The 13706-nt window shown below is 38.4% G+C and overlaps 1 protein-coding gene across 10 annotated transcripts in view; it reads left to right on the top strand.

The window, feature by feature from the left end:
- LOC18430470 (RNA-binding (RRM/RBD/RNP motifs) family protein) overlaps window positions 1-13706 on the top strand; it is a 56109-nt gene that overhangs the window by 5224 nt on the left and 37179 nt on the right. For 9 of the 10 annotated variants that reach the window (XR_016050839.1, XR_016050837.1, XR_016050838.1 and 6 more), the window contains exon 3: window positions 10996-11076. Coding sequence is in view for 7 of the 10 variants with exons in the window: in XM_088860265.1 (XP_088716391.1) it covers window positions 10996-11076 (81 nt within the window). In the remaining 3 variants the exon portion in view is untranslated. The remainder of the gene's footprint in view (window positions 1-10995; window positions 11077-13706) is intronic. The other variant, XM_088860266.1, reaches the window with a different exon arrangement.

The raw sequence follows: 13706 nt of genomic DNA, 5'->3' as shown, positions 1-13706 counted from the left end.
AACCATCTTTTGGAGGTTTGGATCGTTACTCCCATGTTGTCTCCACCATTGGGCTGCAATATGTGGCCAACCTTTATAATTAATTTAGGTATTTAACATTATTATAACTTGAAAGAAAATTATAAATTTATATTTTATAAAGCAAAAGTCAAAATAATAGTACCTGGTTCGTATTTGTTTCTCTGTCTTAATGCCATATCTTTCCTAAATGACGTCAAAGAACACTTGTAGAAAATTAGCTCTTCAGTTGATATCTTATCTTGGATATGTGGATCAGAAACTAATTTCTCAAGGCACTCATTAAAACCATCAATAATTACCCCTTTTGACTCGATATCTGCATCTGCATAAAAGAATTTGGGGTTGAAGTAGTACCCTGCTGCATGCAATGGTCTATGGAGTTGCCTATCCCATTTGTCATCTATAATCTCCCAAATTGGGGCATACTTCGCGGCATCATTGCTCAAATTCTCTGCAATCTCATTTTTAGCCCTTTTCATTGCATCATATATAAAGCCCATGGAAGGCTTATCAGCATCAACCAAGCGCAAGACTTTCACTAAGGGAAGAAATACTAATATTGCATGCTTCACCCCACGCCAAAAATATTTTGAAAGAACAATATCTCGTGCTTTCTTTCCCTTGGCATCTCTTGACCACTTATACCTGCTCCACTCCTCTGAAGCAAACATAGAACTTAATGCGATTCTCCTCCTATACATACTCTGTAGACTAAGGTAGGCAGTGGCAAATCTAGTGATCCCAGGCCTCACTAGCTCTCTCTTTTTTGCAAACTTGTGCATCATGCTAAGGATAAGTATGTAACTGTATATGAAGATTGTAACCTCCTTAGCCTTAAAAATAATAGTAGGGAATTCACCAATTGCCTCAAGCATAAGATCTACGCAATGTGCAGCGCAAGGAGTCCAAAATATGCGAGGCCTCTTTTGTCAAAGCAAATGACCTGTAGCTAGATTGGGAGCAGCATTATCTGTGATCACTTGAATTACAAGTTCCTCCACAACCTCCTCAATGCCCTTATCAATGAAAGAAAATATATAATGCGCATCATGAACATCATTGGAAGCATCGATTGAGCGCAAAAAACCTGTAGCCGTGAGACAATTTATTAATAAATTCATGTTACTCCTCCTCATAGCACTCCACATATCTGTCATTAACGAAACCCCAAATTTAGCCCATCTCTCCTTATGAGGCTTGAGATATTCGTTAGTGTCCTCGATTTTTTTCTTTAGTAGTGGCTCTCCAATCTCATAAGGAGTTGGAGCTTTCAAACCTGGCCTAAATTGCCCAATTGCTTCCAACATTGTATGGAAGCTATTCAAGCGAGCAATGTTAAAAGAAATGCCCCCATGGAAAAACCACCGAGCAATATACTGAATTACCCTGGCTCTATCTTCCTTCTTAAACCTATTTTCAATTGTCACTTGTTTTTTCTTCTTTTCTCCCTTGCCTTTCTCAATTACTGTCTCAAGGCTAGGTGTAAGAAAACTATCTATAGGCCCTCTCGTACGAGCCTTTTTAGACCCAAAAGCCCATTTGGTCTTAGAGCTCTGTGTACCAACCATGGCTACCTCTTCTTCCCCCTCTTCATCCTCTTCTTCAATGTCAATATTATCATAAAAAATATGGACCCCTGACTTTAATTCTGCTATATCTTTTTTTTTTGCAACTTTTTTACTCTTTCAACTTCAATTTACTCCAAAATTTATTTCTTTACAAGATTTGGGACTTTCTTACATGGGGCAACATCACCTCTAATTCGGACAAGATGTTTCTTAAATCTATTTATGCCGGCATTAGAAACATGTCTACAGAAATTGCACACATAATTTTATTTCGTCATTCTTATCAGGGTTAACACAATATTTCGATCCCGGATCTCCACTCCTAGTAGACCTCGCAGGACACTCAAATTGGAAAAATAAAACTCAAATAAAGATTACAGACTGACATTTTGTACCCAATCTCTGATCTTCGATGTTGGTTACCTCAATCGACCTACAAATCAACTAAAAGTCTTCTAATACCACCTATATCAACCTAAAATAAACCCCAAAATTTCTTTTATACAAACTTGAGGGTCAAAATGACCCCCTTTGCCCTTTAGGGTGAAGTTAAAAAAAAAAAAAAAAGGTGTTAACTTTCTTGGGCGCCCACCCAGAACTGGGCGCTGGGCACTTGCCCAGGTACAACCGTCTGTGTTGGGGTGCCTAGATCGAGGTGTGCGGAAATTTTTTTCTGGGGGCCTAAGCACTGGGCGGACCGTTTTTTGAAACATTGATAGGTGTGGTCATTTTTGTTATCAAAAGTTATCTATGCATTTGTTGAGGCAAGTTGAGTGTTTGAAGATAGAAGATTGTCAGGTCACCTCAGCAACTTGAGCTTCAAACTAGGGATTGTGATAGTCATAATACGGTTTGTGAGTATTTTCGTCACTTTTCTCCACAATAAAGTAAGATAGGAAATAAATAGGAGTGTAGTACATAAAGAAACCTCTAGAGGATATGGATACCCCCAAATTCGTTCTAAATCTCCTGTTTTGAGCTTAAATAGATTGAATGGGCTCTGATAAGCATTGGCTACATATGAAATCAAACTTCAAGAAATCAACCCAAATTTCATTTAAGGCTCCTTTCATTTCTTTTTTTTTTTTTTTACAGTTAGCTGTCCAATGATCAATTTAGAATCACTAGAAACAATATGTTGAAGATGTGCAACACGTGTCTTCAAAACTAATGATTGGACTAAAGAGATTCTTCTGTTTTTAGAAATTTGTTACCAGCCTTTAGTAACCATTGTATTTTTTGCTTAAGCCATGTAACTTGTTGTCCAACTGAGCTATCCTATAAAATAAAAATAAAAACTTGTGTTGAAGCATGAGAAACAATTTGCAATAGATGGATAAGTGGTTAAACTAGAGCTATTCAGGTAACCATAGAGAACATGGTGACAATCGCCTCGAAGAATACCTTGCACAGGGTGCAATGAGGTCCTCCACCTCTAAGGATTCATCACATAGTTGCAATGAGCTCTTGGACATCCGGATAAGTGTGGATACTTCTCCTGTTTGTCTATCAGTGCTCCATCTCAGGGCTAAGAGAAAAATCCCTAGCTTTCTTTGTTGGCCAAATTAATCTGTATGCTTCTCGTCGATCATGTACATATTCTATTGGTGTTTAGGTGGTGTGGCGTGCAGTTATTGTCAACAAAAGTATAATTTTCTTCATACAAGCACAATTTTTCATGTTGAAATTTGAACCATTAAGGAATGCATTCTTAATGTAACAATTTAAAAAACTTAGTCTTGATGAAGTTTTTTGACAAGTGTAAGGGCCTATTAACGCACTTGAGTATATTTCTTTGATTATCTCCTTGTGTTTATTATCTTTTGAGGGATTTATGATCTACGGCCTTTAACTTTATAGGTCCACTTACAATAAAAGTAAAGACCATTTACTGTTTGCACTTTATGTGCATATCACTTTTTGGATGAGCTATGGTGGCCCAGCTGTTATTCGACTTTCCTGTTGCACTTCCTTCATGCATGGTGTCAAAGGAGAGAGAGAGAGAGAGAGAGAGAGAGAGAGAGAGAGAGAGAGAGATGTGAGTCAAATTAGTCTTACGCACCTCTGAACTCTTTTTATGTTAATGAAATATATAAAAAATACAATACTGGCCATACAAATTGAAAATAGGACATATAGGTTCTAGTAACTTAAATGAAAGAGAAACAAAAATAAAATGATTTTTATCACATAGATTTCCTCCAATGTTATTTTTCCCTCCTCCTCAAGCTGTGATTTACTAGAGCCATAATGACTTCCAACCATCAACATGGATCGGATCACCAGAGGTCTAACGTCTAACTGCATGAATGCGTGCAAACAGCGATTGCTTTATGAATGTCTGCCAAAGCACAAAATTGTGAAACATGAAACTCCGTTTGCTTGTTTGAGCCTTACAAGGTGGCCATCGCCAACCGTATGCTGCATACAAATCTTTCCACTAAGACCACTATTAATAAGAATGTGTCTTTGATACGATTGCTTTTCTTGAACAAGAGGAAAAAGGAATACAACTTGCTCAGTGAAAGCTCTGCAACCAGTGCAGGAGTCTTCTCATAGAGGTATTTGTCAGCTAACGTCTTAACCTTTCCCTTACACTTAGAGGTGTCTCTTTGGTTGGAAATGATGCGGTACCACAGCTTTGATCATGACCTCATGTTGTAGTTTCTTTAGGATTTCCTTGTAGGAAGAAGTCCCTTAGAACTAAGAGAATCCAAAAAAGCCTCTTGGATGCTAAATGAACAATTTAAACCAAACATATTTGGCAACACAAAGTGCAAGAGAAATGACATGAGAAGAATGGAAGAAGTCAAAGGAAATATATGTTTTGAAAAGTATATTATACGGCATGTGAATCTCTTCTATCATAAATTGTTATGGATTCTGAATTATCTTGAGTCAATTGATTTTCTAAGTGATCTTCTTCACTAGAGGTCTGAGGAAAATATGGAAGATAAAACAGAAATTTTGAAGTTACAGAATGTCAGTAAAATAGGGAGTCACTCCAAAATAAATAACATCAGAAGATATTCTGAGACATTTACACTATGATTGTAACCTATATGTTAAAAATACAGCAGCAACAAGGGTAGAAAGAGGGAGAAGGAGAGAATAGATGGAGAGATCAAAGGCTTCATTAGAAAGAAAGACAGGAAGGAGAGATACTTTGGGAGAACAAAAGGAAGAGAGAATGTCACATGAGGTGTAGCTTGACCCTCACACATCTCTCTACTATATTATATTAATTATAAAATGGCTTAAGTATAAAATTACCCTTCTACGGAAAAGAAAGGACAAAGAAGTCCTTAAGGGCTTAAAAATACAATTAAAAGACAACTTGGAGCCAATACTCACTTTCACAACACTCCCCCTCAAGATGGTGCATAGATGTCAATCATTCCCAACTTGTCTAGGATAAGTAGTAGTTGAGGTTCCCAACGGCCTTTTAGCATATACGATAGCTAATCTTCTGTCTTGACATAAAGAAGACTAATTTCTCTTATAGCAACTCTCTCTCTAAGAAAATGCCGGTTTACCTCTATATGTTGGGTATGATCATGCTAGAGCGGATTGTGAGCTGTACTAATGGCCGCCTTGCTATGACAATATATGCCCATTGTTCCCTTTATCGGGAAGCCAAGCTCTTGTAATAGGATTTTTTAACCACAACAACTCACATGCTCCATGAGCCATGAGCTATGGATCTTGTTGTAGCACTTGATCGGGCTACAACTGACTGTTTTTTTACTCCTCGAAGTCACAAGGTTACCTCCACCTGTGTACAATAACCTGATGTAGATTTCCATTCCATAATACAACCAGCCCAAACTGCATCTATGTAAGCCTCAAATTGTAGTTGCCCATCATTAGCAGATAGAAGTCCTCTACCTGGTGGTAAGTCTAAATATCTAAGAATTCACTAGGAGCATGCATGAACTAACTAATCATACTCACAACGTATGCAATATCTGGGCATATGAGAGAGAGATACATCATTCTACCCACTAACTTTCGGAACATACCTGCAATCTTTAAGTGTTTTACCCCTCTTGTCATCGAGTTTGTGATTTTGTCCCATACGTGTATCAGCTGGCTTTGACCCAAGCTTCCCTTTTTCTTTAAGAAGATGAAGCACATACTTCCTTTGAGAAATAAAAAACCTCCCTTAGACTTGACCATTTCTATTCCTAGAAAATATTCCAATGGGCCTAGATCCTTAATTTCAAATTCCCTTGCCAAAAAACTCTTGAGGTGCTGCATTTCCTTAGGACTGTTACCTAGACAATGTCATCCACATGTACAATCAAGGCAATGGTACTGAGTTTTGTATGTCTTACAATCAAATTATTATCAGGATGAAAATTCGAGTATACCTACTCTGGACAACACCCCTAAACCTTTCAAACTAGGCTCGAGGAGGCTGCTTGTCTATAAATGGCCTCCTTTCTCAACCTACACACCTTCCTTTCATATCCAGGAGCCCCAAATCCAGGTCTCGGAACCATGTATACTTCTCCTTGTAATTCCCCATGGAGGAGTGCATTCTTGATGTCTAGTTGATGTGACGGCCACTCCATGTTAATTGCCAGAGACAAAAGGACCTGGATGGAGTCCATCATAGCCATAGAAGTGAATGTCTCTTGATAATCTATTTCATAATTTTGAATGAACCCGTTGGCGACTAATTGTGCCTAGTATTTGTGTAGTATACTTTTAGCCTTGTGTTTTATGGTGTAAACCCTTTTGCAACCAACCAGCTTCTTCCCTTTAGGAGGGTCTGCCAGCTCCCAAGTACAGTTCTTCATTAATGCCCTCATGTCCTCATACATAGTCTCTTTCTACTTGGGATGACCTAAAGCTTTTGTGACATTGGATGGAATAAAACAAAAGATAGAAAGGACATGAAAGCAGGATAGGAAGGAGACAAGGATTCTTAAGAAATAAAATTGCTAATCGGGTGAACTGTGCAACTTTGTCGACCTTTGCGTACAACAATGGGCAGATTTGAAGTGTCATACTGGGGTCTAGAAATATTACCTGGATTAGAGGTATACAATTGGCGTGAAGGTCTGCCAGCTATGATGAGCTCTGTTGCCTTGTTTTTCCATTGAGTATAAACTTTTAATTCTCTCTCTTCTGCATGGTGAGAATGCTGCCCACTATCATTCTGGTTTTTAGTACCAGAAATTATAGGGATATGAAGTGGTGGTATAGAGGGCCTCTCTTCCACACTATCCCCGTCTTGAAGAGAGGTGTGAAAGAAGGCACTGAATTAAGAAGAGGTTACATCCATTGCAACAAATTTTTTCCTTGAAACTGAATCATAACATTGGTAACACTTTCGCAACGATGGATATCCAGGAAAAATACATTTTACAGATTTGGATCCAATTTAGTATAGTACCGACCCAGAACAATAGCAAAGCAAACGCAACCAAAGACTTTAGGGCGGACATCGAATAATGGACAATTAGGACAAAGAAGTTTATATTGGGACTTGTAATCTAAAACACTAGATGGCATCTGATTTAATAAGTTAAGGTGCAGTAAGCACAACTTCAAACTAGGAACTAGCATATCTTGGGTACATTCATACTGAAGAGGAGAGCATGATTCACTCTTAAAAAATGTGTATCTTTCCTTCCAGTTGAACCCTTTTGTTGTGGTTTATTTACAATAATTTTGACATGTTATTCCACACTTATCCAAACAGGACTGTAACTGTCCATTATAATACTCCCCACCTTGGTCAGATTGAAGTACCTTAATTTTAGTATCAAATTGAGTGAGAACCATCTTATTTGGAACTTCATTTTTTTTTTCTTAAGGTAGATCCAGGTACATTGAGAGTAATCATCCACAAAAGAAACATAATACTGATAGTGTAAACAAGATGTAACAAGAGAAGGGTCCCAAACATCAGAATGAATAATAGTGAGGAAGGGTCTCAAACATTAGAATGAATAATAGCAAAAGGAACCTTGCTTTTATTATTGGTTGGTAAATAAGAGTTTCTACAATGTTTTGATAGCTCACAGACCTAACATTGAAACTTTGACAAACAAGAAGAGATAAAGAACTTAGGAAACAAAACTTCTAAGGACTGAAAAGTCAAATGACCAAGTTGGAGATGCAACTGCCAAATCTGATCTCTATTAGCATTGGAACTGGACTGTAGGGCGTGAGAGGTAATTGTTGCCAAGTCCAGAATGTGGAGACCACCATCTTCATGACTAATGGCATTGTCTTCTTCATATCCACATCCTGAAAAACACAATGGGAAGGAAAGAATGTCACACTACAATTCAAACTCTTGGTGATGTTATTGATAGATATTAAGTTTGTAGCAAAGCTGTGATCTTGAAGCATTGTTAACAATGACATTTGAGGAGAAACATTGACAGTTCCTTTTCCAGTGATAGAGGAAAAAGACCCATCAACAATCCTAACTTTGTCTCTACTAGAACAAACAGAGTAGGAGGGAAACAAGGTTGACATGCCGGTCATGGATCTGATGCTCCTGAATCAATAATCCGAGGCTATCCAAATGGAACAAAGGAGACATGATTAGTAGAAGCATGAGTACCTGAGTGTGCAAAAGATGAAATAGAGGGTGTGGAGGGCCATTTAAATGTGTGAACAATCAGCGAAGACTTTCAATCTCCTCTTTAGGGACTGTTGTCATCTATTTTAGAGTAGAAACTGAAGAATCGTTGCATTTCGCATTGGCTGATCTGTACTAGCAGGAGTTGAACTTCCAATGGATGATGATTTGTCACCATTAAACTGACTTGGATGGTTAAATTTAGCTGGCCGACCAACTAGGTCCCAGCAAGTCTCTTTAGTTTGACCATTTGTACCGCAATGGTTACACCTAACTTACTTTTATCTCCTTGATTCTACCCCCATTTTGCATATTTCTGAGTTCTACCACCTTTATTGTCTCAGGAGATAACGAGACTGTAGCAAGGGCGGATTGATCTAGTACTTAACCAGCATGACACTTTTTCGACTTTCCTCACTTTGGACAAAGGAATAGACCTGGTTAAGTGATGGAAGAATATCGCTAATGACTATTTGGACCCTAGCTAATTCAAACTCTAGGATCAATCCCGTCAAGAAATTTGCATTATTCTCCATGTTATAGGCTGGTTTAAACATCTCATAGTTGTCCAAATCGTCCCACATACTATGAAGTAAAGAAAATATCTCGCAAGAAACCTCTCCTTGATGAAGATAGGAAATTTCTTACCTTAAGTGGTACACTCGAGCCATATTCTTGCTTTGAGAGTAAGTTTAGTATACTAATTGAGAGCCATATTCTTGCTTTGAGTGTAAGTCCCATATCTATCTTGCAATTTTAAGAAATAAAAACCCTTACTAATTGATGTTTGCATGGAGTGTCATAACTGAGACATTGCAGTCATATTTTGAGTTTCCAATTTCTCATGTGAGGGATTTGTTTCTTCGCGTTTAGTAATTTTACCATTGATATATCCCAGCTTCCCTAATCCACCAATGAACATTTTTGCAGAATGTGACCACTCTAAATAGTAATCGAGTTTGATAGTTGTATGTTGTAGTCCAGGGTTATATCCATGGATACCCATGGATACCCATATGAGAGTTTACACCTAGATAGTAGAGGTGGAAGAGTGTTCATAATCACTCATACTCGACATATTGACCAAAATACAGCAAAAAAAACCATCAAGGAAACCCGCTGATTAACACACACAGCCACTCAAAAAACAACTCAATCAGGGAGACAAAATATCCATACAAGAGATCTTGAAGAAAATTGAGTCTCACAACTTATAGATAAGGGTTTAATCCATTTAAGGGGTTCAACATTGACTTTAACACTGTCTTTTTTTTTTTTTGACAATGTTATATAGGAATGAAACTTGAGACGTTGGGCTATGAAAACCTAGCCTCTACCGTCTTGACCCAAGCCCGTTTCTTCATTGACTTTAACAGTGTCAACCACACCAACCAGATCTGGGGTTTTTGAACCCACAACAAAAACTCAAATAACCTTGAAAACTAGGGTTTCTTGATTCCATACCTTTTCCAGATCAAATTTTCTGACCATGTGGCTTTTGGAGATCTTCACATGGTCAAATCACACCTTTAGGGTTTCAAAAGAAACCTTTTGAAATAACCTTGCTTTGATACCGAGTTAAAATTACAATAACAACCAAGGAGTAAAGATGGAGCAGAGGATAGAAAGAGAGATCAAAGGCGTGATTAGAAAGAAAGGGAGGGAGGAGGGATACCTTGAGAGAAGAAAAGGAAGAGAGAATGCCATGTGAGATCTAACTAACTTGACCTTCACACACCTCTCTATGAGAAGAAAAGGAAGAGAGAACGTCATGTGAGATCTATTTTGACCTCCACACACCTCTCTATTGTTTTATATTAATTATAAATGAAGTGCAGAAGTGTGCTTTTAGCGAAAAGGACAAATAAGTCCTTGGGGCTTAAAATACAATTTAAAGACAAGGAGCCAATATTCACTTTGACAACACTATCTAGTAATGGCATGTGTGTCATGTGTGTTTAGGAGAATCCGACATGACAACACACTAGTCATGCATCACTACACATAAGGCATGCATACACATTTAGGAAATCCACCCTGACATGGGTGTTTGGTAAGTTTCAGTGTTTCTGGATTTGCAGGCATGGCGTGGCTGCCATGGGAATGCATGAGTCTATGGAATGGATGAACAAGACACACACGTCTAATTTGTAAGTCACATGTGGGTCATATCTTATGATTTGGGAATGTGCATCTTCGATTTGGACTCACATGTTTTATATTATTTGGTTAATTTCGTTACTAGAAATTCACATATTGATGTTATAATAGATAAAGACATGTGGTTGTCCTGCAGACTTGTATGGATGTGTTTTACTAGACTTGGCAAATATAGGATGGCGAGCTGGATTCCTCTAATCTGAGTGGGACACAGATTGTCATATCCATAACATAGATTGTAGTATAAATTGTGTAGCCAAAACACAGCAGCGGGTAGATCCAGTGGACGACTGGCATCCTTCATGAGGTTATGGAAACTATGCAGACTAAATCAATTACACAAATATGCCCATTATATTTTCTTTAAATCTCCAGGAAATTTGACTGTCCGGTTTTGCTTCCATCTTACCTTAGTCTATCGCACGTGTGCTAGAGGTGGCTTGAGAGATGTTTAAAAATTTTATTGTTCATAATAGCATTCAAAACATCAAAATTGGAGTACCTGGTCTTCTATTACTCATGTATTCTTGTAAGAACTAGTTCAGGAAATTATTTATAGAGTTCTTGCAAAAATTGGAAATTTATTATGTTAATTAAAATTCTACATGTTTTTTAATGATCAATCCACTTAATGCTTTCCAGGTGTAGATATATGGATGAAGAAGAGAGTGAGCCCTACACGGATGTCTGCTGGATCAAATATGTACAGGTCAGCAATGCTAGGTAATGGATATTTATAACTTGACTAGCTATATATATTACATGTTGTACTATTATGATTTTGTAAATGCTCATGCTCCTATTTTGTTTGTTTTCTCCTTTCAAATGCTTTAATGGCTACATTATTTCATGCTAAACTGGCTGTATGTTTTGAGTTCACTGCTTTGGTGCTTTTCCTTCTCTCTTATGCAGCTATTATATATCTCCATATATTATGTTGTCTCTAGTTGATGGATTAAGTTCACTCAGTATCTCAAATATGTAGCATGTGAGGCACTGCCGAAGTTTATATCTCCTCTAACTTGAATTTTCTGTGACTTGATAATGGTCAACTGTTTGCTATTAATGTGCTTAGTAATGACAGACACCCATTATTCTCTCTCAATTATGTAATTCCTATGAAACCTCCGTATGCTCAATTTTTGCATCCGCGTTAAAAGTCCTATGGTACCTATGTTGGTTTTATGAGGCTTTCTTTGAGGAATGGATTTATAATGAGCCTTTTGTATATGTATTATACTTAAGGTGAGCACAATGTTTTAAAAAGCAGACTGCCCGGGCCTAGGCGGTCCAGAAGGCCTGGGCGCATCGCCCAGGTCTAGGTAGCCAAATTAGGCGGATATCCCTGGGTGCCCGGGAACCTGCCTAGGCGCCTGCCTGAACCCGCCTAGGCGCCCGCCTGAACCTGCCTAGGCGGCTGCCCAGAGCTTGTTCCCCGCCCAGGGGCGGAAATGCGGCTCCTTGAGGGTATTTTTTAGGTCATTGTTTTTTAATACTAAGGGGCAAAATTGTGGGTTTTAGGTTCAATTGAAACCTGAAACCCATTAGAGGCTATTTTAGAGAGAGAAAACCCCGACAAGAAATTTTTTTGGTCTCGGCTGCCCAGGTTCTGGGCACCTGCCTAGGCGTTGGGAGGTGCCGCCTAACGCTTTTTGAAACACTGGGTGAGCATGTGTGTTTGTACACATAGTTACATTGGTGGTTGAATGTGGATGCAAATCCTTGATGTCAGTTATGTATCCCTTGCACCCAAACAACTAAACTAAGAGGAGTGTGTCAGTGTGTGTATAACTAACTACACATATAGATGGCATATGGATGGATGTATGTATATGAATATGTGTAATTTATATGGCTATATATGTGTCGAAACGAAATCAATGTTGTACCTCTAATCTCAAATTTCTAAATGCATCCGCATGTGTGGGTATAGATGAATGCATATATACATGTTTGTGCATGTATTAATCGATGTGCATATGTGAATATACATGCACATGCTTATTAATGACTGACACACCCATTGTCCTATCTCATTTGTGTAATTCTTGTGAAACATCTGCGTCATCTACATTGAAAGTTCCTATTCTTGGGATTGTGTGCCTTTGGAGGCCTTGTGACTTTCTATCTTGTACCCTTATTTGTGTTTTTGCTCTAATTGCAGTTCGGTCCCTGAAAGTGAATAGTTGGTTGGCTCGCCTACTTGTGCGACTCACCAGGCCTAGGCAGTCTGAGGCCCAGGAGAGAAGTCTCTTGAGACACAAAATCCTTGACCACAAGGTTTGTGCAGTGGTCCTAGACTCCTAGTCGGCATGTGACCGTGGTCGGAGCTGGGACAAAGAGTTCCCAAATGGTAGAGGTGGCATGTGAGGACAAGGGCTAAACCCTCGACCCAACCTTATCTGCAACAATGCGCATATGATAACTGCCCTATATGGGAAGCTGCCTTGACAACACCTGGTGAAGGACATGCACATGTGCATAGAGAGGAATCTCCACACCTTTGGATGGCGTTTTGTGGACTTGTCCTTTAGGGTTCATCCATAATCCATTGTCCTAGAAATCGACTGCCTATCGATCAACTTTGATGGGCCAAGCACGAGCCCTTATTGGAGATTGTGGGTCATGGGTTCTGTTGGGTTGATTTGAGAGAGTGCTAGTGGTATAAATGATAGTCGCCCTAATACAATGATACCAAGCCCTTGGCGCTTAATTCCATTTGACAATTTTTTTTAGGAGTCCAAAATTACTTGGTTTCAATAAATATCGCAAAAAATTATTTTTGTTAATTTTTGGGAATTTTTCCAAAAGAGAAATTGGCCATGGTTAACAAATTTGAGAATGACACAAAAGGCCTAAATATGTGAGAAATAGAGTTGAAATGGCCAATGGACTCCACATGGGCTTTTGGGGCCCACATGTGGCATATGGTGGTGATGTGCCATTATTGGATCTTAAAGTCCTTTTTGGTCATACTTGTATTTGTTGGTGGGCTATTATGGAAGTATGTATATTTGTCATATGTTTTGGGATTTGAGAGGCAGCCCTTGGTTATTTGTTCCTAAGGTCAAGTGGCATTTTGGAATTTGGTTGAATGCTCATCCTATGTGTGAAGTAGCTTTCCTACATGCTACATTTTGATTGACCACATATGTGATGAGGTTAAAGTGAAAATATCATAAAATATTCTTTTTTGTTTTTTATTTGTTTCTTGAGTCTTTTTATTTACTTGGGGTATAAGTAGTAATTTTTAGAGTCTTTATGTCTTTTCATTCACTTAAAGTCTTCTATAATAAAGGGCTATGATTAGATTAGATAGATGGCTAGGATTAACTCTTGTATAGGGTTTTTTT

This window comes from Amborella trichopoda, chromosome 3 (genome assembly GCF_054954075.1).
Source record: "Amborella trichopoda isolate Santa Cruz 75 chromosome 3, AtrichopodaSantaCruz75HAP2 v2.0, whole genome shotgun sequence".
Taxonomy (NCBI): Eukaryota; Viridiplantae; Streptophyta; class Magnoliopsida; order Amborellales; family Amborellaceae; genus Amborella; species Amborella trichopoda.
The sequence above is the reverse complement of the archived record's forward strand: the minus strand, read 5'-3'. Positions and strand labels throughout refer to the sequence as shown.